Source organism: Antennarius striatus, chromosome 5 (assembly GCF_040054535.1).
Source record: "Antennarius striatus isolate MH-2024 chromosome 5, ASM4005453v1, whole genome shotgun sequence".
Taxonomy (NCBI): domain Eukaryota; kingdom Metazoa; phylum Chordata; class Actinopteri; order Lophiiformes; family Antennariidae; genus Antennarius; species Antennarius striatus.
The window spans coordinates 21,697,129-21,718,394 of NC_090780.1; the positions used below are offsets into that span (position 1 = coordinate 21,697,129).

The window sequence follows — 21,266 nt, forward strand, 5'->3', positions numbered from 1 at the left end:
AAGTCACTTTAAATAGAATCTCAATTTAAAACACAGCCACTCGCATAGCATTAAGCATTAAGATATCTATGAAGTGAAACACACATCTAATTACCTGAAGTGACATATGTGGAAAAATGAGCTTATTTAAACCCAAAACAGTGTGAGAATAAAATCTGATACAATGTTAAGTATCAATAAAACAGGTTCGAACCTAACTAAGGACGACAGCACTGCAGCTCAGCCAGTTTTACTTAATTGCACCATCACTTGAGGTGAAACTCACATTCTGCCCTTTCGCCTGTGGTTTGGGCGCAGCCTCACAACTGCAAAACCAGTGTGCTTTGTAAGATCCTGTACACACCTATGAAAATTAATAAATCTTCTGATCACATGCCAAAGGCAATAAATGCATAAGTTACATTATAAATGTCACATGGAGATATTTCACACGCTATCAAGTGTCTTTGTTGGGCTCTGTTTGTTCTATATTTATTTCCATTAATTCATACAATTGCCAGCCATTTTTAAATGTAGTGTGCAGTTTCAGCTGCCAATAAATCAGTCAACCCTTGAGGGGAAGTTTAAAATTCTTCATGGCTCCTTTTGGAGTAAGAAAACATTTTCTTTAATATTTATTCGATATATAACAAATATTTTGGTAGCATTTGTCTCTCTGTTCAAATTAAATTTTTAATTTAAATAACAGACTTTTGGGATGTGGACTGATAAAAAGTGTCTTTTGAAAGGTTTTTAAAATATTTTGTCTACGCAATGCTTCCGTCTTTCAAAATATTAGAATAACAGTTCAAACTGCTTTGTAATATGAAAAGGTCCCATGGGAAACATCTCTGCAGCAGGTCTGGAGCAGCCGGGGTCAACTTCCTTTCATATGCACTGAGCTACGCAGTTTATTTTTGCTTCACAACATGGAGCTGCATCTTCAATTTGCAACACGCACGGGTGGAATACTGTCGTTCCAGGGTTTTAAGTAGGGCACAAAAAGACGTGACTCCACTTCTTTTCATTTTTCATTTCGGCCTCATGCATTTCTGGCAAATCACATTATCCACTTAATTCCTATGAAACATTCTACATTGTAAGTCACACACATTGTGTTAGCCAATAATATAAAATCTCAAATTGGGCACTGAATACAAACTTAATTACAAACAAAATGTATTGCTCTGCAAGTATTAAAGGTACAACGGATAAAAATTTAGCACACCAACCTCCACGGACACCCTCCAGGGGGTAGAAGAAGGCCACCAGCAGGTTCATGAGCACAGCCAGGTTGAAGGAGATGCTGCTCCAGAAGGACATGTTCCTGGAGCACCAGTACAGGATGGGCTGAGCTGGAAGACAGTGGGTTCATGCAGGTTAATACTGGTGATCATAAAGCAGGGGGGCAATTTACTGATCGTTTCAAGGAAGTAGATAATGTGTTTTTGCTACTCATATTTAAGGTTATTGTAAAGATAACATGAAGATATCCATTATATCAGAAATCCTCCACGGACATAACTTGTCTCCTGTGTTTGGTGTGAAATAAAATATCTCAGAGAAAGAAGTCTTTTCATGACTCCTCAACAACACTACAGTTTTGTGTTTGAGCTCATGCTTTATCCATGTGACAAATGTTATGAAGTAAAAATGGGATGGTTCAGGTGATTGGAGACACACACTCGGACTGGGATCAAAAACATTAATAGGAGTGGTCTGTGTGGTTTTAAATAGTGTTATAAACATTAAAATATAATAGAAATAATTCACTTTGAAGAAATCAGACAAAAACTTCAATTGTCATGCTTATTTTAATACAACTAGTTTCTAGACATGATGCTACACATACACTTCTCAGACCAGGTCAATAAATCATTATCAGGAAAGGTTATTTCTTCTTCATGTGAGAAGTTGGATGTGGGTAGTGACTTTAATAAGAAAAGTCATTAAAGTCATGGTAAGCCTTTAGCACGATGTGTTTTCTAAAAGTTGAGTTAAATTTGCATATAAGAGAGTCATTATACAGTAGATTATCACATTATAGACACACCATCGCTTTGTGGCCTCATGATGGGACAGGCTACAACATGAAAACATCACTTCACTGCAGAAGCTGACAGAGAATCACCAAGGGTTGTTGACAGAAATCCAGAATAGTATTTATTTGTGCATAGCTGTGGTGCTTTTAAATGAAGACATATAATATCCTCACCAAGATTTTAGGATTTGCACCTGATGACATCGTCAGAGGATTCAATGTTCAGCCTTTAAAGTAGTAAAGCCATGTTTGATGTAGGAAATGTGTGACTCGAATCGACGGGTAGAGAGAGTGAATCAATGATTGCTATTAGTTACAATGTTCGATATTTTTGTGGACAAATACAATACAGGAAGTCTGTGGAGAGAATACAGGGACTATTTTGGCCTGTATTATGGAGCTACTGTATTTGCATGCTGACAGGTATACCATCCATTACATCACATTCACTGAGCTGGCATTGTTCTCTCCCTTCTGAAAAACATTACGTTTCATCTTTTTACACGTCTTACTTTGCCATCTTTACTTAAATCATTCAAAAATGGTAGCTTAAATAAGGCAAGGTGCTTTAAAAGTTCACATGCTCTCTCCATCTGCATTCCTCCAGGGTTTATAGGTAAACAGTGTGCAGCCCCGTTCACACAGATTAATAGACTTTAAAATCATAAAATAGATACAGATGGTTTTGAGAAAGAATATGAATTCATTTGGCCAAACAATGGTTTTAGAGTTGTGTTTCAATAATGACAATTGCAAATATTGTCAATTACAGGGAACAGTGGTAGAAGGCTTGTCCTAAACTCAAATAACAAGCATGTTTTATCGTCTGTATCATCTTTTTATCCCATATGATATTGCCCAAACATTCTTATTTTACAATGAATGTTTTGGCTCTTCCTGTTCTGTTTGCCTGTGAGCAGCTATGTGAAGATTCTGTGGTTTGCACAATACAAACAGAAAGTTTAGGGTCAGGCCCTGTGTGACCGTCTAACATCAGCCCGCACGATTTAACTTCTGTTTGTATTGTCATATTTAGATTTCCTGGAGTGCCAAGTAATATATGGCTGTAAGTCATGCAGCTCGTCTTGCTCCGAGCTTTATTTAAAATCCCTATTGGTTTTTCATTTCAAGTTCCAAAGATGTTGAATAACACAGAAATAGCTTCAAAAAAAGTACAACCTGTTATGTTTCCTGTCCTATAGCATTTTAATAATCAGAAACAGGTGTTTTATTTGCTTTTTGAGCAGGACCTTTTGCCCTCTACTGCACTGCATGTCACAGCTTCTGATCGTACCACAGCCGTGGAAGAAGAGTTGGAGAAATTGGATCTTCAGTTGGCAGACTGGAAGAGTAATATGCTGGGATCTTTATTCTGCAGCAACAATGATGTCAACAACTCCAATCGACATGACATTTACTGGGAATGTGCGTGTGAAAGAGGCTTCAGTATCTGTTTCCATTCATAAAGGAAAGGAAGGGAGGTCCTATTGGGCCTGGAGGAATGCGAGAGGAGTGTTTAAACAAAGAATATCAGCAAAAAAGTTGAGGAAAAAGACGCACAGGGAACTGTATTTGTGTTACCAGTAGCCTCTTGAGTACCTCGCAGCTTCTTCTGCCAGTTCATCTCATTAAAGAGATCTTCAGAGCGCAGGAAGAAGTCATTGATCTTGCTGCCTTGCTCATCCCGCTCTGTGGTATAGTAGACACGCAGTTTGGATTCTTGGGTAAGAAATTCACAGATGTTGGGCACCGGAAAGACTATCTGCTCCATGGTGCGATCCATACGAATAATCTAGACACAACCACAGAGATGGTCGTCAGTCACACTCTGTCACTGTGGTGGAGAAATACACACAGACTTCTTTCTTCTTTGAAGCATTGAGAAATCATTAATCCAACCTGTCTGACCGATTGTTGTTATAAATTGTAATACAAACAAAAGGGCCGGTCTGTTTCCAAAGAGACTTAAAGACTGAACCAACAACTTCAGTTTAGAACACTGTCAAGAAGCAGCTTTCCTTCTTCTCAAGAAGAGCACACAAAAATGTGCAAACATGCCAAAGGTAGTTGCCATTCTATCAAGGTACGCAATGAGCTTGTAAGCAGGCCAAGAAAAACACTGTCACAAGCCGTAAGTCAATTGCAAACGAGGACCTGTCACAAAAGCTCCGTAGTTACCATGTATGACTAAGAACAGACATTTGAGTCGGGTAGACGAGAGAGAAACTGTGGAAATGTTTCTCAGTAAAGGTTAAAGTTAAAAATAAAACACAAGCAGATTCAAACTGGTTCAGACCTGGATGGAACAACCAACCTCAATCTGAGCTGTGTGTTTGGCATAGAATTCCAGGGCCTCGTCGCCCTCTCCATACGTCCCGCCCGGCTTCAACATAGCCTGCAGTTCCTTGTTGTGACGAGCTAACTGAAAAAACACCATCAAATCAATGTCAACCAGGCCAGTGATGGATTGTCATCATGTAAACAATTCTTAACCGAGCAATTCATGCAATCCCAAGATGATGTTTTTGGTGTTTAACTACTGGTCAAGTTTATGCCATTTATACTTTCTTGAAATTCAAGAAGCTCCATTTGCATAACGTAAGGCTGTAAAATGTGGACTGATCATTTCATTATTGTAAAAACTTCAACACGTGGACTGCATGAACTCCAGTATAATTCTAGTAGCCACAGGAAATGACACAGACATACAGCCATACATCCTCTGGCTATATACTGTGTAACGTCACAAACCAATTCCTGGATGATTCTGTCTCCCTAAATTTTTTACAAATAGCTGGTGACTTACTTGATGCGCCAAGATGTAGATATTGTGGCCGACATTTCGTGGAGAAGCAGAGTGCTCTTCTTCCCCATCCTCACCCTCCTGAGGTTCCTCCACCTCTATCTCACCCTGCATGTAGGCCTTTTTTATCACTTCCACCTGAAAGAGTGTAAACTATCAGAAATCATCCAGTGACACCAAGTGATGACGTGCACGGCGTGTCACACACGCGTGCACACATTCACACACGCACTCACCAGCTCTTTAGGCCTCATGTTGTACAATATCCTCTCAGCGTTCTCGCTGTCATGGCGACTCTCCATAATTGCGAGGAGAAGCTTCGATGCGTTATTCTGTGAAAAGACGACAGACGAGAACAGAAACAGACCAAAAGGAATCACATCCTGTTCGCTTTCTCTCAGTGGTGGTGTTTACCATTCCAGACTGGGAAATCCAGCTTCTCTTATTGCTCCTTATTGTGTGATGAAACACTTTATGTTGAAGTGTTAAAAAAATACTTTTTGATACAGTCACTATGTAAATAAACATTTTTGTTCCCTTACATCCTTATGTTTGTCAGTTTCTGAGCAACATACCACAGATAGACAGACAGATATTATATAAATTTCAGAGGAAATCAATTTTTAATTTTTTTAAACATCTTATTATGCTTTACTAGAATTGCAAATAGTTTTTCCTAGGAATAGGAGCACTTACACACACACACACAGGCTGTGTTACAGTGAAAATGTTTTCAAGTGATGTTTCAAAACCACCAAATAAGCAGTAATCACTGACCTTGAGCTCCAGCACCAGATCCATTCTCTTCTTGCCAAGGGGGTTGATATCATTGAGAATGAGTGCGATGATGATGTCAATACCATTACATTCGTGCGTGGCAATGCAGTTCTGAGAAAGAGATTAAATGGACGTAAATAAACGTAAATAAATCATTGGAACAACGGAGGTTTTACTGGGAAACTCTGCTATGGGCAGAATCTTAATTGACAGGACATGGATGTGTACAAACCATACGAGTCAATGTAGAGAACATAAGATTGGTCTCTTCTGCTGCTGCTGCTGCTGCTGGAGGTTTTTGCATTTATTTATCACGCAGTGACTGAACAGTCAAGTCAAACAGTTTTATAGGAGTTTTAAGAAAATTAAAAAGTGTTCTTGAATGGTTTTTCCATTTTTCTGATCAAATGTACTTAGACTTTTAGAACCTACAACCTAATAAGTGTTTTATATGTAATCTATATTATCACCAGTCTTGTACTGAACTCTTAATTTCACTTAACTATGAAAATGGATTAAAGGAAGTGAACAGACTAATACTGTAAAAATGTGCTTATCATCGGAGATGACAATGTCCAACTTGAGCAACATTCTGCTGTGTTTTTCTTGTGCCACAGCAACAAACGACTGAAACTCAGTGAGAAAGGACGAAAAAAATCACTGAGGGACTGAACTACAGAAAAAAACACAATTTTAATGGGACTATCATTGATACAAAAATACAAATGACATTTCAGGAGATAGTCTAACAAGAAGATGTGTCACATCATGTGATCTGGCCTTCACAATTGATATGCTCTAAACCCAGTTGAGATGATTTGAGATGAGCTGGTCTGCATTTTGAGGGGAAAAGGAGGCAAAAATTTTTAACATATTTGGGATCATCTTCAATGCTGTTGGAAAACCATTCCAGGTGATTGTCAGCAACCCAAATACTATCTAAAATATTTCACTTTGTTACTACTTATTTCACAGCTTTGATATCTTCACTACCATTCAAAGTCATGGAAAGGTTATGCCCAAACTCTAGAGTGGCACCGTGTGTGGGGAAGGATATAAATAAAATCCAAATTCTTGAGTCATGACCAAAAACATGTTCTGTGAGTTCACAGTGACCTTCAAGTGGACATTTGTGTCAAATCTGAAGAAGTTCCCTCAATGCGTTCCTGACACATTGAATTCACAAGAACGCCTCCAGCCACATTTATTGCCAATGCACAGGCTAAAAATAATTCCAGCTCTCTCCCTCTTTACGGCCTTGGTAGATATGAACAGAGAGCTTTGTTTATTCTGGCAATTCTTCATCGACTCTAGCACTGTCTGGAAGAACTGAAAGCAGCTCGAACAGTGACTGCATTCATATAGTTGCTGGTTTAGTCATGCCAGTGTCATACTTGCAATAAACTAACCTTATCATGTGCATAACTTAAGTGTGGCAATATAAATTTAGTTCAATTTGCAGTTCAGAAATAACTGATGCTCTCAAAACTAAAAATGTAATTTCTTTGATATTCAAGCTTATATATTAAAAATATTTTGAAAAAATGTATTTTTTACATTTTGCTTCCACCTTATTGGATTTTGCTTCCACCTTTTTGGATTATTGCTTGCTATGCAAATGAATTTCTACATGAGCAAATGTTTTTAGTTTTAAAATACAGTGCGCCCTCGTTCTTCGCAGGTATTGCATTCCAGGAACTGCACGGCATTAGCAAATTCTGCGATAGAACGACAAACTATTTATCTTATTATTTACGGTAATTTAGACGTTTATGAACCTTCCTCATGATATTAAACCAGCTTATATCTGTATTACCTTTTCCCACACTGCTAACGAATGTTTAAAGCACTTTTGTGTCTCACAGAAGTCCAAGACTCACGGAACATAGCGCACTTCTAGGATGCCGTCAGCCAATAGAATGCACGTACAATATCACGTGACTGCCTACCAAAAACCCGCGATGAGGTGAAGTTGCGAGCGTTGATACGTGAATGCGCAAGGGCGCACTTTATTTGTCTGTCTTTATGTTGTAAAGACACTCTGCTCTCTGAATGATTTGAATAAAATCCATAAATGCTCTGTAACGCAAAGACATCTCGTAGTGTGTCTATATGGATCACCTGGTTCTCATGGCAGGGACCCTGGCAGTACTCAGTCAGGCTCTCCACAGTCTGGTTGATGAGTCCAACATTCTTCTCATTAATGTAGAGTCCTAGCAGCCCCAGTCCTCCTGTGGTGCTGCCACAGATACAGTCCAGGAACTGAAGTGTCTCACATACCAGGTTGTAGTTGTTCTTGTTATTCTGATTGCGCAGGAAGTTCTGGAGTTGGATGGAGATTATATGCATTAGCATGACATATCTTTTTCCAGAATCATGTAATTCCCACAGCGCTGGGCATTAGGTATTTTTTTTATTTCAGACCTTATACTAGCAGTAAGAAAGTCAAAACTGGCCAAATGGATTTTGAGAAAGTCAGTGATTAATCATTGTTCAAAGAGTTCTACTCAAAGAGTCTAAAACATATTTTCTTTCTTTCTCTGAGATGAAAAATAAATATATCAAGTTAGGAATTGTGAAACTCATTTAACTTTTCTCCTATGATGCAACAGCCAGACAATTACATCATGTCTTTGGAAGGACCAGAAAGATGAAATAATTGATCATCGGTGCTTCGTGGCTGGCAGTAAATCAATATCTTTCACAGACGCCGGGTCGAGATGGGTGAGACGCAGTGGTCCAACACACAACACACTTCATTATATAAACTGACCTGATTTAAGGTATAAAATGAATCCTAGCAGTCTTCTGTGTGCGTCTCTGTAGCTACAGTTGGCTTTACCAAACAACAACACACTTCTCATAGTGAAACTAGACCAAGACACCCCAGAAATGGAAACAGCTGCATCAGGAAGTTGAATGGTTAAAGTCAGATGTGAATGTGGTAAAAGACATTTGGAGCACAAGTCATGAAATGTTAGCATGTGAGGGCGGTTGTTGAGTTAAAAAAAAAGAAAAGAAAAAAAAGCCACAATGCAACAAGTGAGCGTGATGGCTGACCTGTAGTTCTCTATTGTGGTTCTCACAGAGCAGCTGCATGAGTCTCAAGATTGGTTGCATGATGGTGATGATGACACTCATTTCTCCCTCCTCCTGGCCTTTGTCCACCGGAAGCACGTTGGTGCCATCGGCGGCTGCTTGGTGCTCCTCAGCTTCGATCTCGCGGCGGTAGGTTGTGAAGGCCTTCCTGGTGACAGCGGAGGCCTCTAACAGCTGCTCCTTCACCTCCTCAGTCACCACGGCGACCAACGGCACATCTTTGATTACATGTAATTCAAGTTAGGTCAAATCCTCCGTCAGAGATTACTTCAGAGAAACAAAAAATATGTGCATGATTAATTAATAATTTGCTTGCCTTTTTTCCCCCTTTTTTGTCTGGATTGAGTTGATTTATTAATGAGCTCATGTATAATTTTGTTCTTTGGGCAGATGGGGTTCACTTTACAATAATCAATAACTGCATTTGGGAGTTTGATGACGAGTAAGACTGAATGAGATCTATACAGAAGACCACAGAGGTGTGCTTTCCAGATTAGGATTATTTTATTATGTTTTCCTTATTGTGACGGTTATAGATTCTGGAAGTAAGGCTGTATCCATAGTTGGTGTGATGGCAGGAAAACTGAGACAGGAAAATAAGCGGTATACTTTTGTGAATGAGGGCAGTAGCAAAAGTTAACTCTCTAGGAAAAAACCATAATGCCTGTGTTAAGAGATAAGGAACCTTTTCCACACTGAGACTTCATTAAAAATATTTAGTCCTTTTTACCTAGCAACCAGACAAGCTTTTCAAACACAGACAATGTTCTGAAGCTTAGCCTAAAGTGTTTCCCCCTCTAAAAGGCTGTCTGGTGGAAAAGTAAAGCAGATAAAATACTCTAAATATTTTCTCTACCCCATCCACCAACTACAATCCATTCAGTATGAGACATCACATTTCTACATGCCCTTAGTGAAGACATCCCTATGCATGCCTTTAAAGCAGATGACCAGTGTGAGGTCCAGCCCACACATAAATACCCCTGTTCCCACAGGGGTCCTTAAGTTCTTACAACAGGCCTTCCCAAACACGACCGTTATGAACCAAAATGTGTCCTTGCTGTCTCCGATTGTAGCTCAGATTTCAGGTGCATTATACTATATTCCCCAGATAAACTAACCAAGGTGTTTTGAGTGTTAACATGTTGTTATTGCCTCATTGAATGGGCCTTTTTGTTCACAGCCTGAATGTTTAAAATGTTCTGCCAAAATCAATCAAGACCGTTCAGAGTGCTTCTCTCAATGAAAAACAAATCACATAAACAGTCATTAGATGCCTTTGCCCTCCGGCGTACCAGTGGGTATCATCTCCACTCCTTACAGAGCTTGCAGTTCATCCCCATTAACATGCATGCAGACAAGTCATGGTGGATCGAGATCTATTACTAAGGGTAGCTACTTACCTTTCCAAGTAATGCCACCATGTTTTATTAATGTTACACAGTGCTGTGCAAAGGAGTGGTGAGGTGACATTTGGTTTCCCAACCGACCAGTTAGGTTTGGTGAAGACCGGCTGTCCTGACAACAACCTGTACTAAGGTGTTCACAAACACGTCACCACAGGTCATCTGTCTTTAAGGTGTGAATAGACATGTGTTCACTAAGAACCTGGAGGGCTTGATGTGTAACACTAAATGTGATGGACCAGAAATTTCGATCATCACATTCTGGTCTACTATCGACCATAGACTGTGGATGAGTACCTCATATAATTCCACTTCAGGAAACCATCTCATTAAGAACACGTTCTAATATTTTTTGGTTTGCCCCCCCCCCCCACCTTTCTTGCGTGCCGGTGTGTCTTTGTCTGGTGGCTCCTCATCCTTCTTCTTGCTGCCCAGGTCACTCGTATTCACCGTCACTGTGGCTTTAATCTCCTGCTGAGCCAGCTTCATGCGCTCGTAAAACACCTTGAAGAATTTTTCCGACTTGTTATCCCCAGTTAAACGCTGATAGAATGACCGCTGAAGAAAAACAGACACAGGAAAATGAATGGAATATGCCCATCACATTTTATGACCTCTTCAAGCCTATCAAATTTTTGTAAATGTCTTGCATACATACTGTTTAAAGATGGTGACTTCAATGCCCTTTTCCTGTTTGATAGTGATGAACACCATGACTTTACCAGTAACATTTACCTTTGATCAGAGAAGATCTTCAAGGTTATTAGTTTAATTACTTGGCTCTAACTCTTAACGTTTCAACAGCTTTCAAATGATTAGAAGCAGTCACATAAGTGTTCATTCAGAGTACCAAAAAAATGCTGTCATGCCTCACTGTGGTCACCTGACATCTGTTGTTCGCTTCTTGAACATTTTGTGGTAAACATAACAAAAGGCAAGACACTGGATTTACATGACAAACACCGACACAATTACACCCCTCTGAGAACACACCAAGCATGTGCAGGGCACGGTGCGGCAAAACCAAAATGTGACAACATGTATGACATAACAGACAAACGTCTTCACAGAGTTTGCCACACAAGTCAGAATAAAAGCTTTATTTGAAAGATCGCACAGCACTAAATCCTTCTTCTGTGGTCTGTTCAAAAAAATATGACAGCAAATAGTTCATCCAGCATGAGTTAGACGTTTAGGAAGTATAGGGTTGGGAAGGAAATGTTCAGCCTATAGCAAAGTTACACAAAGGGCTGACTTATACGCACATAGCTGTTGTTTCTCTGCAACAGGCTCATATGTTCTGTCCCATTTTCCTGCCGACAATCCCTCCTTACATAAGACCTGTAATCAGCTGAGTGGTTACAGTGAGGGCACACAGCGCCTCAGCGCTAACACTGTTACATCAGCCCACTGAGGGTGAACATTGGACGGAGGCAGAGTGGAAAAGGAAAACCCTGCCCTACTTTTCAGAGCTGGAGTGGCATGAAGTCAACGCGTGGTGTGAGGGAGAGGAGGGAGAGTCGTGTGTGTGTGTGTTCGCGTACTGTACAGTATGTGTGTTGGAGGGACGTTGAAGCGATCAGGAGTTAACGCATAGATTCAGGGCAGTTTTCAAAGCCTGTTACACAAGAATCTTTCCAGGTTTAGCACAACTTTGAGTTTCTGAAAGAGTGAATTAACATGCAAGTGCAATGCAGAGCATGTGTGATGTTATCTGCATAGAAAGCCTCTGGAAATATGAAGTCTGTTGAGCAACAATCTTTGTCAACTGACTTAAGTCTTGTGGGATACGGAACATTTAATGGATTGATCACCAATTTCACACAGAAGTTTCTTCATGCTTGTATTTCAAGATGTCTCCATTTTTTTATGGACAAGACAGGGACATTAATGGATAATAATCTGTTCAAGAGTTAGAAGAAGTCTTATGCAAGCAGGCCGACTTCTGCAGAATACAGCTCTAGGACATCAGCTTTATAAGATTATCATATTCAACAGATCTCATGACTGTGGTCATGAAAATAATGTTTTTTTTCACTAATGCAAAAGGAATCATTTAGTCAACACTTATCTGTCATACGTGCCGAGGGCTAAAGGATCAGTAGTCAACAACTGCTGATCTTGGTTGTGCCTAAAGTCACTTAGACCAAGTTTTTGAAATAAAATAAAAAAAAGTGCTTAGATTTATAATTTATGTGTCAAAATTATTATTACTGTATTTACAATAAGTTGACTATAATTTTTAAATCTCATTATCATCAACTGACTGCACACTGCCCTGCTTTCAAAAACGTCAAAAGAGATAATCTAACTTTTTCGGAAGGCAAGGTCATGCCAGTGATAGAGGAGATTGCAGCCAGCATATTATTCAGTGGACCAAACAGTGGGTTGACAAACAATACCAAACATCAAGCTTGGGAACGTGTGAATGTTGCTGTGAATGAAGCGAAGCAGAAAGACAGAACTGTTGTCTATTTTAACAAGCGTCATCTGAAGGTGACCGATGACTGAAAAGACAGAAACTTCTGCAGAAAAAAAATTGTATTTTTCTCAAAGTGAGGTAAAAATAAATTTACCGTCTGTGCTAAACTGCAGGGTGTTTTAATCTCTTCCAGTAAATCAATCCATATTTCAAGAGCCAAACAAATGTGGATCTTATGAAAAGCAGATGTCATATTGAGAAACTGCTGAATGAGTCCATATAAAAACTGTCTTGGTTAAAAATGTCAACTTTACAACATGAAATTCTGCTTTTCTCCAAAACTCGACGTTACGTAGATACGTTTGTACTGGGAGCCTAAAGGAACGTTTACTGGTACTCCTGGTGTTTCACATCTTCTGAGGTCATCACAATAAATCTCTTCCATACTTGCATGAACAAAGCAAAAATTCAGCTAAAATAATGAAAGCAGGAAAATTCAAGCAAAAGACACCATTCCTATGAACGGTTGATGCGTAAAGCAAAGTTTCATGAAAAAAATAGAAAATGTCTTTGGATAACTTGGACAAATAAAAATGTTGACAGATTTATGGACACTTTTGATGCTGTGTTAGTTAGCTCTATGACTTAGATGAATCATGAGAAGGTCGCCCACTGAATTCAGTTAATACATTAATTTCCTTCAACATGTTTTGATCAGGCGGCACTGGCGTCGTGCCCGGAGTGTCCCCCTCTTCACGCCCCATGCCAGCTGAGTTAGGCTCCAGCTCCATGTGACCCGCTACGGCGGATGAAGCAGCAGAAAATTAATGAATGAATGTTTTGACCAAAAAAGTGATTAAGCAAATTAGTAACTGCTCAAGAGTGAGAATTGGGGCACATTTTCCACGCTCTATATTAACAGCTATGCCAGTTTCAATATTATTAAATTCTCTTGAGATATATATCACTGTGCGCGTCTGTATAGGTTCTCTGTTAACCGAGTCGAGGTGAATCAAGAAGAGCAAATAAAGAATCAACTGGACTTGCTTTAGTTTGGTTGAAGACGTTTCACCTCTCATCTAAGAGGCTTCTTCAGTTCTGAAGAACCGAACTAAAGCAAGTCCAGCTGATTCCTTTTTGCTTGTCTTGATCACTGCGCTCACATTCAGCGCTCATCTTCATTCCATTGACCGCTGAATTAATTTCAAGAAAATTATCAGATACTAATCTGTATCAGCTGTTATCCCCGAGAACTTTTATGCCTCTATGTACTCTCCTGGGGCAAAGCTGACCCTAATGCTATCAGGCATACAAAGCACAGCCTGTTTAAATTGGCCGATGATTTACTGTTTTACAGATTTAACATGGTGGCAAGAAGGACCTTCTTCTTGATTAGTCTCTACTTGCACTTTTCTCTCCACTTCCTGTTGACTGCCATGTCGGCTTTTGGCATCAATGCGATCAGGTTATGAAAGCCCTGTTTATAACACCAGAATTCTTTATCCATCCGCCACCATTCCAGTCTGACACCTTGGTGAGTGTCAAAGTTACCTTTGTGATTACTGCAGGGCATCCACGCCGTACCCTGCCACACCTACCGTATCTGTCAAACGTGGAGATCTGCTCTTTGAAGTTATGGCGTGATTAAACGACAGGTGATTGGAATGAAAAAGAAATGCACGAGTACTTGCACTCCTGCACAGGCAACAAGCCAAATCAGAAAGTCTGAAACACGATCTGTGACTCTGATAACAACAAAAGGGCATGTCTACTAAACTACAAAATCAATGTCAAAAGGAGAACGCCTGCCCACTTTGTCGGTATGCTGATGGTAGTCATGCCTGGAAAACTCGCTTGGCTGCAGGTTTTTAAAGCATTCCAAATGGTAGATGCAGACTGAACTTGAACTGAACAGAGGTGGGGGTAGTGTAACGTGATAGCGCACAATGTGTCACAACAAGCTTATTGAGTAAGAGTGGCGGCACCTGTTTGCTTCTGTGAGCTGAGGTCATGAAGGCAGAGAGTGAGGGATGGACGACGGGTTGGGTCGGGGTGAGCTGAGCGTCTACATTTCATCTCTTACATAACACACTCGCTCTCTAAGGGCTGTTTTTGGAGTAACCTTTTCTGCCTCTAACTATATCCCGGAGTGTGTTTGTGTGTGTGATATTATATGTGTTCATAACAGAGCAACAATGTGGAGGATTGTGACAAAAAACATGATCTCGTGAAGGTGGTCTGCCGTCGGTGTCAACTCCTAAAGAAATGTCTTACAGATTTTCTGCACTTCAAAGCACTAAAAGAAACAGAATTTCTGCAGGTACATGTAAGACATGGCAAATCTCACCACAAAATTCCTGCATGTCCTATTTATTCTTATGAATTTTGGGTAAATCTAATAATTATTTTTTTATCTGTCTGCACGAATATTTATATATTATGCCAGTTTGATGAAAGCAGTTTGATGAATTGCAGCAGTTGAACATCTTTTTTTTTTTTGCATGCGAGTCTGCATGTGACCAACAGCACCTCTATATGAAAGACTCCCCTATTGTGTTTCATTCAGAACTGATATCTATCTCTCATCAAAGAGAGAGTGACACACGTGCAAAACAGAACAAATAAAAGGACAGGCAGTAATGAAACAAGGGCTTCTGAAAACAGATGACATTTTGGTCAGGCTTCATTCATGCTCTTATGTACAAACGTACACGTTCCAAACAGTTAAAAAAAAGAAGCTGATTGTGACAGGACGGCAAGCCAGTCAGAACACTAAATAAATAATATTATTTACAACATACACATTCAGAATTGTGAAAAAAAAAACAAGCTTAAAATGTCAGATCTGACTCCTTACTGGTTTATAAACTAGAAATAGCAGCATATTTAATTTTGAACGTTCGAGCATTCTGTGAAATGCCCTCTTGCGTGTTTAGTTTACATTGTACACTACAATTTCATCCAGCATGCTGGTGGCCCCAATGATATCCCCATAGCAACACAAAAACAGCACAAATGCATAGATTGATTGATTTCAAATTAAAAAATGCAAGTATCAACCCATGGAATAATTTCCTGTATTATTTGTAACATAATTATATGAATACTGTGTTAATAAATGTTCATATGACTTTCTAAGCCACTCTAAGTAATTCTAACCTCATTTTGACCATTAGTTAGAAAAACTGTCAGGTTGATATTTAGCGTCCATCAGATCTGAATGATGTTAAGCATGTATAAGCAAAAACATGCCATGGTGACAGGGCTAGAAGGTTGGAAGGGTTGGAAACCTAAAGAGGTCTGAGCTGGTCCAATCACAAGGTAGTGATGTCAGAAGCCACTGGTTGTCCCAATCCAACAGATTAATTTTCCATAATAAACTAGTCTTGATGAACTCATTGAATTTACTTGTTATTTTTTACAGTTCATGTGAAATTGTAGTTTTCATTGAAATTAAGTAATGAAATGCTGCTGTACAACGGCTGAACATTAGTAATGACGCAAAGTAAGGGCTTAGATTTCTCTGGTGATTAGTTTAACCATTTAAACAGTCCTGCATTTGAGTTGAAACATGCTATACTGTTTTTTTAAATTATTTTAAAAAAAGGAAACAGTTCTCGTTCACCCATTCTTTTATTTTGTCAGGAGCATCAGCAACAGATAATTAGAGATTAATCAACTGGTAATAAGAACTTTTTGGTTTTTAATTGATTGATTTTCTATAATCCATTATTAATTCCCTCTTATTTTCAAGCAAAAAAAATCCAAAATTTGCTGTTTTTCATCTTCTTATGTATTAGTTCACTGCTCTTCTGTGTAAGAAAAAATAGATTCTGGATTTGAGGCAGTTGGTTAGATGTCACTCTGGCCTGCAGGGTTGGACCAGTTAAAAACGATTATCAAATCAGTCCCCTGATTTAATTAAAGGTCAGACAGGAACGATGACCGCACAGTAACACAGCTGACATTAGCAGCTGTAGCAATAAAAAAAACCAATCATTAGTGGAGAGATTAATATATTATATAAAATATATATTGAAAGAAAGCCCTGAATAAAAGAATTATTTTAAAAAAGGAGACTGGATTCACTCAATCAGCAAAAGAGGAATTCAGAAAACGTGGAGATATTTTACAGCCAAGCACAAGTTGAGGATTGTTATTTTTTTAATACTACTGGTGAATAAACATTATCTTGACAATAACATCAGTTGTGAAATCTGTGCCAGTCAGGTCTGCATCTCCTGGGAATGTTCAAGTGCGACATTTGTTCAGTTCTGCATGGGTACAGGTCAAATAATAGATGGGTGTTTAATTCTAGACAAAAAATATCTTGGAATGATGTTTGACAGCATGAATTTCACCCACTCATTACTAATGAGAGCTTTATAGCAACAGGGGAGGTGGCAACAAGTGATGATCAAAGCCTATCCAGAGGGCTAGGTAAGTCACATGTTTTCAACCTCACCTATCTGACAACGACTGCTTCCGTTATTTTAAATTGTTGCCCCACAGAAATTCATGACAAAGAACAAGATCCGTTTGAGAGCATTTTTGCTCTAAATAAGAACAGGGCTGCGTCAAGCGACTCCTTTGATGACATTTAATTATCTTCACATGGTGCTCCCTCTTATGATGTAACAGCGAAATCTCAGAATGGGGAGGTTCCAGAGATGATTTGGGGATGGGGGGACTTGGTGGCACATTCAGTATTTTATGTATCATGCAGGGGGGAAAGCTGGGATTGTGTACAGCTGGAAGTCCTTTAGTGTCCAGTTACATAAACTATATTGCTAGAAGTATTGGCTCGCCTGCTTTCACACTTAGACTTTCATATCATCCAATTCTTAAAGAAGGCATTTAATATGATGCTGGTTTAACCTTAGCAGCTATAGCTGCCTCAACTCTTTTAGGAAGGCTTTCCACAAGATTCAAGAGAGTGTTTATGTGAATTTTTGACTATTCTTCACACTGATCTTGGATGAGAAGGCCTGGCTTTCAGTCTCCGCTCTAATTCATCCCAACGGTGTTATAAAAGGTTTGAGGTCAAGACTTTGTGCTGACCAGCCAAGTTCTTCAAAACCAAACTCACTCATCTGTATCTTTATGGACCTTGCTTTGTGAACTAGTGCTCAGTCATGATTGAACAGGAAGGGGTCATCAGCAAACTGTTCTCAAGTTATCCACAAGGTCTTGGTATGCTGAAGCATTAAGAAGTCCTTTGACTTGAGCAAAGCCCAAGTCCAGAAAAGCAACCCTACACCATAATGCCCCCTCCACCACCTTTACACTTGGCACAGTGCAGCCAGACATGTACCGTTCTCCTAGCAACCTCCACACCCAAACTCATTCATCAGATTAGCAGACGGTCTAGCGTGGTTTGTCACTCCAGAGAACACGTCTCCACTGTTTTGGAGTCCAGTGACGGCGTGCTTTACATCAAACACTTTGCATTGTGCTTAGATGCAGCTGCTTGGCCATGGAAACTCATTCCATGAAGATCTCTACGCGCTGTCCTTGAGGTAGTCTGGCAATGTCATGAAGGTCAGAGGTCTGCAGCTGAGGACTCTGCAGGAAATTGCAGGCTTCTGCACACTATGCACTCCAACATCTAATGACCCCACTCTGTGATTTTACTTGGCCTCAGCTGCTGTTGTTCCCAATCGCTTCCGTTTTTTATAGTACGATTAAGTTGATTGTGGAATATGATTGTGGAAGTGATTGGAATTTCTGAATGTAATACTTTGGATAGCGGAGCAATACTTTTGGCAGTACAGTGTACGTCCCCTGTCCCATGGCAATGCCTTGAAGACTCTAGTCAGCACTGAGCTCTGGGCCCACCATGGTCTGAAGCCAACCAACGGCTCTCGATCTCCTCTGATACTTGCTTTTTCCCAGAAATTATGCTGGCCGGGCTATGAGCCTGAGCTACCTTAAAAACAAACAAACAAGACTGCTTGGAGGAATCTGTGGGCATGTTTTTGTCCTGTTTTCATTTAGACAACAAGAACCCTTCTGTCCCAAAAAGGGGGCAAGCAACCCATCGTTATGTAAGGCAGGGAAATGCGGTGCATCTGCTGATATGTTGTAAATTCACTCTGAATCATCCGTGATCATTCAACAAAGCTCACTTGTCCCTGTAACATACCAAAGGAGGAGAAAAACACCTAGCTTCAACTCCAAAACAAGAAGCTTCTTTATAATTGCTTCTTGTTTAAGCCCATAAATTGCTCAGCTTATAAAGTTCACTTTGAGGTTCTTTTCTACAGGCAATGTGAAAACTTCCCAGCAGGCGGAGGAGGAGGAAGAAATTCAGACATTAAAGGAAGATTTATGTTCTTTCCCTGGATGGCACAATGACAGGCCCTAAGCCACATCCCAAGTGCTTTTTAATATTCTGAACATTTGTGTTTGAAATATTTACATTTAAAACTCAAGATAAGCCACTTTGCAAATATTTAAAATAGCCTGAGGTCTTAAAAAAGATATAAAAGAAGAGGTAAACATAAGGTTCCACAGTTAGCTCAATATGCATGCCACAGGCTGCATTGATCATTAAGCTCATCACCACACTTTAGCCTCAAAATGAGTCAATCCGCACATAACTGTCAGCTATGTCAATAAGTCAGATGAGTCAACCTATCCTAAGGTTTGATGAACGGTGGCTTCTCCTCAGGTGGAGCCACTGATGTCAATATCTGGAGAGGTTGTACCTTCTGACTGCCTGGTTTCCTTCAGCAAAAGCGTGAGGAGTCTGTTACTGGAGGCCCGCCACTGCAGTCATGTGGGTCGCCTTATCAGATAATGACTGATAATGAGTGATGTCATGAGGTTGTTATGACAGACGAATTGCAAACCTTCCTCTTCAGTGGTTCTTTATTATCCATTTGCACCCAAAACTTGCTGTTTTTCTTAATACCCATTGCTGGATACAAAATTCCGCAAAAGGCTTGTTTCCGCTCACGAGGCAAAAACACTATATTAATATAAAAGACAACACACATGAAAAACAAAACTAGCATACAGTGACAGATGGATTAAAGCGGGATTCCCCCCATATATGGTACCAAACACTCACTAGTATTGTAGATCGTGCATGCAATTTCTGAGATAACATTTCCTTGTTGATATTGTGCTACTGCAGCCTGAAGGGAAATCTGTTAGTAGTCCCAGTTAAATGGCAGCTTGACATGCCTGTTTGACCTCACTAACACTTCAATCTCACTCTCCACGATGCTATTTGTGCAGGTTCCGCCTGAGGCCCACTCACCTGGATGACGGTGTTTCCACCCTCCAGCAGAGCGATGGCCAAAAGGATGCTTTCCTGGAAGATCCGGTCACTTGTAGCATTCATAATGAGGTCAATGACCAGGTCAGAGGCCCCCTCTTTGTCTAGGTGGCACTGGACCTCCGCCAAACTCAGCTCGCCTCGACCTCCGACCCCAGAGCTGACAACTGAGGTCACAGATGTGAAAGGTTACACAGTACATCAGAGCAAATTCATGTTTGGTTATTAAATACTTACTAAATATTAAATAAAGGGTTATAATAATTATATGATGCCAATAGGATTTATTTGAAACAGAAGTTAACACATTCATGTATAGAATGCTAATGCTACTGCTAAGACAGATCACTGGTAGTTTTAATGTAGCTCAATTTACCTTTTTTTGTTCCACATATAATTCATTATTTTCCAACTGATATAGAAAAATCCCTAGAAATATAATGACAGAACTACATTGCTTCAAACAAAGACACAAAAGTCCTAAAATCAGGATATTTATGAAAGCAGTTTGAAGAAGGTAAGTTTGTAAATCTGACTGAAAACAATTAATTACATTCAAATGAATTATGAAGATTTATGAGTGAAAATAAATTAACCGATATCTAAATAACGGCAATGGCATCAATTTAAAAGCAGACCTTGTTGTGAAACTGAGATAAACTAGATTGCAGCTCAAAGACCGTACAATTTTTACAACAAGAAAATCAATAGAGATGCTCAGAGTAATCAGCCTGTTTTAAGGAAACCTCCATACACAATGTAACACCTCCATAAGAGGATGTACAGATCAGATCTCTGATAAAGGGGTGTTGTGTGTTGTATACAATGAGCCACGGGTGGAGTCTCGATCATCAGGCGTGTCTGCAGGCCGGGGAGACGGTTGAACTACTGCTGCGGCTGGCTAACACGACTAGCTAGACAAGCAGTGGTGAGATAACAGCACCCATCAGAGCCATCTCTGGTTGAGCGATCCACTGAATCAACAACACATCCCATTCTAGACAGCTCTTAGCTCTCTGGTCGCCTGGCAACAACACGGTCCATACGCTGCTCAGTGGCGGAGCCAAGGTCTAAAGGGCTTAAAGGAGTACAAGGCCACGGCTGTGAATAAGATCTCATTTTTTCTAGTCTCTAAGGCACTGGAGATGAACGATGAGTCATAGCTGTCATGGGAGTCACAAAATGAATAAATGGCACAAAGAACCTATTACATTAGTGAATGTCAGAGTCTCAGAGAGACTGTTTTTTTGTACATACGTATATGTGGCCTTCTGTAAATGCCACCATGTGAACTCAATGCTAAGATACACAAACATAAGATGTTGTAGATGGACAGGTTGGAGGTGTGAGCACAGATTTGGGCTATTTTTGTTTACTGCTAAGCCCAAAGATAGATGTTAAATGGATGTCACTCAACGTAGAAAAATTCCATAGAGGAGAGATACTTCTACAAA

At 39.8% G+C, this 21,266-nt stretch overlaps 1 protein-coding gene across 1 annotated transcript in view; it reads right to left on the reverse strand.

The window, feature by feature from the left end:
- The window catches only part of itpr1b (inositol 1,4,5-trisphosphate receptor, type 1b), a 70,243-nt gene that overhangs the window by 16,198 nt on the left and 32,779 nt on the right, over positions 1–21,266 (reverse strand). Inside the window, exons 44-53 of the mRNA XM_068315183.1 lie at positions 19,795–19,979; positions 10,480–10,663; positions 8,661–8,917; positions 7,722–7,922; positions 5,601–5,711; positions 5,060–5,155; positions 4,827–4,961; positions 4,335–4,442; positions 3,620–3,812; positions 1,212–1,334 (exon numbers count right to left, since the gene is read on the reverse strand). Of these exons, the coding sequence (XP_068171284.1) occupies positions 1,212–1,334; positions 3,620–3,812; positions 4,335–4,442; positions 4,827–4,961; positions 5,060–5,155; positions 5,601–5,711; positions 7,722–7,922; positions 8,661–8,917; positions 10,480–10,663; positions 19,795–19,979 (1,593 nt within the window). The remainder of the gene's footprint in view (positions 1–1,211; positions 1,335–3,619; positions 3,813–4,334; positions 4,443–4,826; positions 4,962–5,059; positions 5,156–5,600; positions 5,712–7,721; positions 7,923–8,660; positions 8,918–10,479; positions 10,664–19,794; positions 19,980–21,266) is intronic.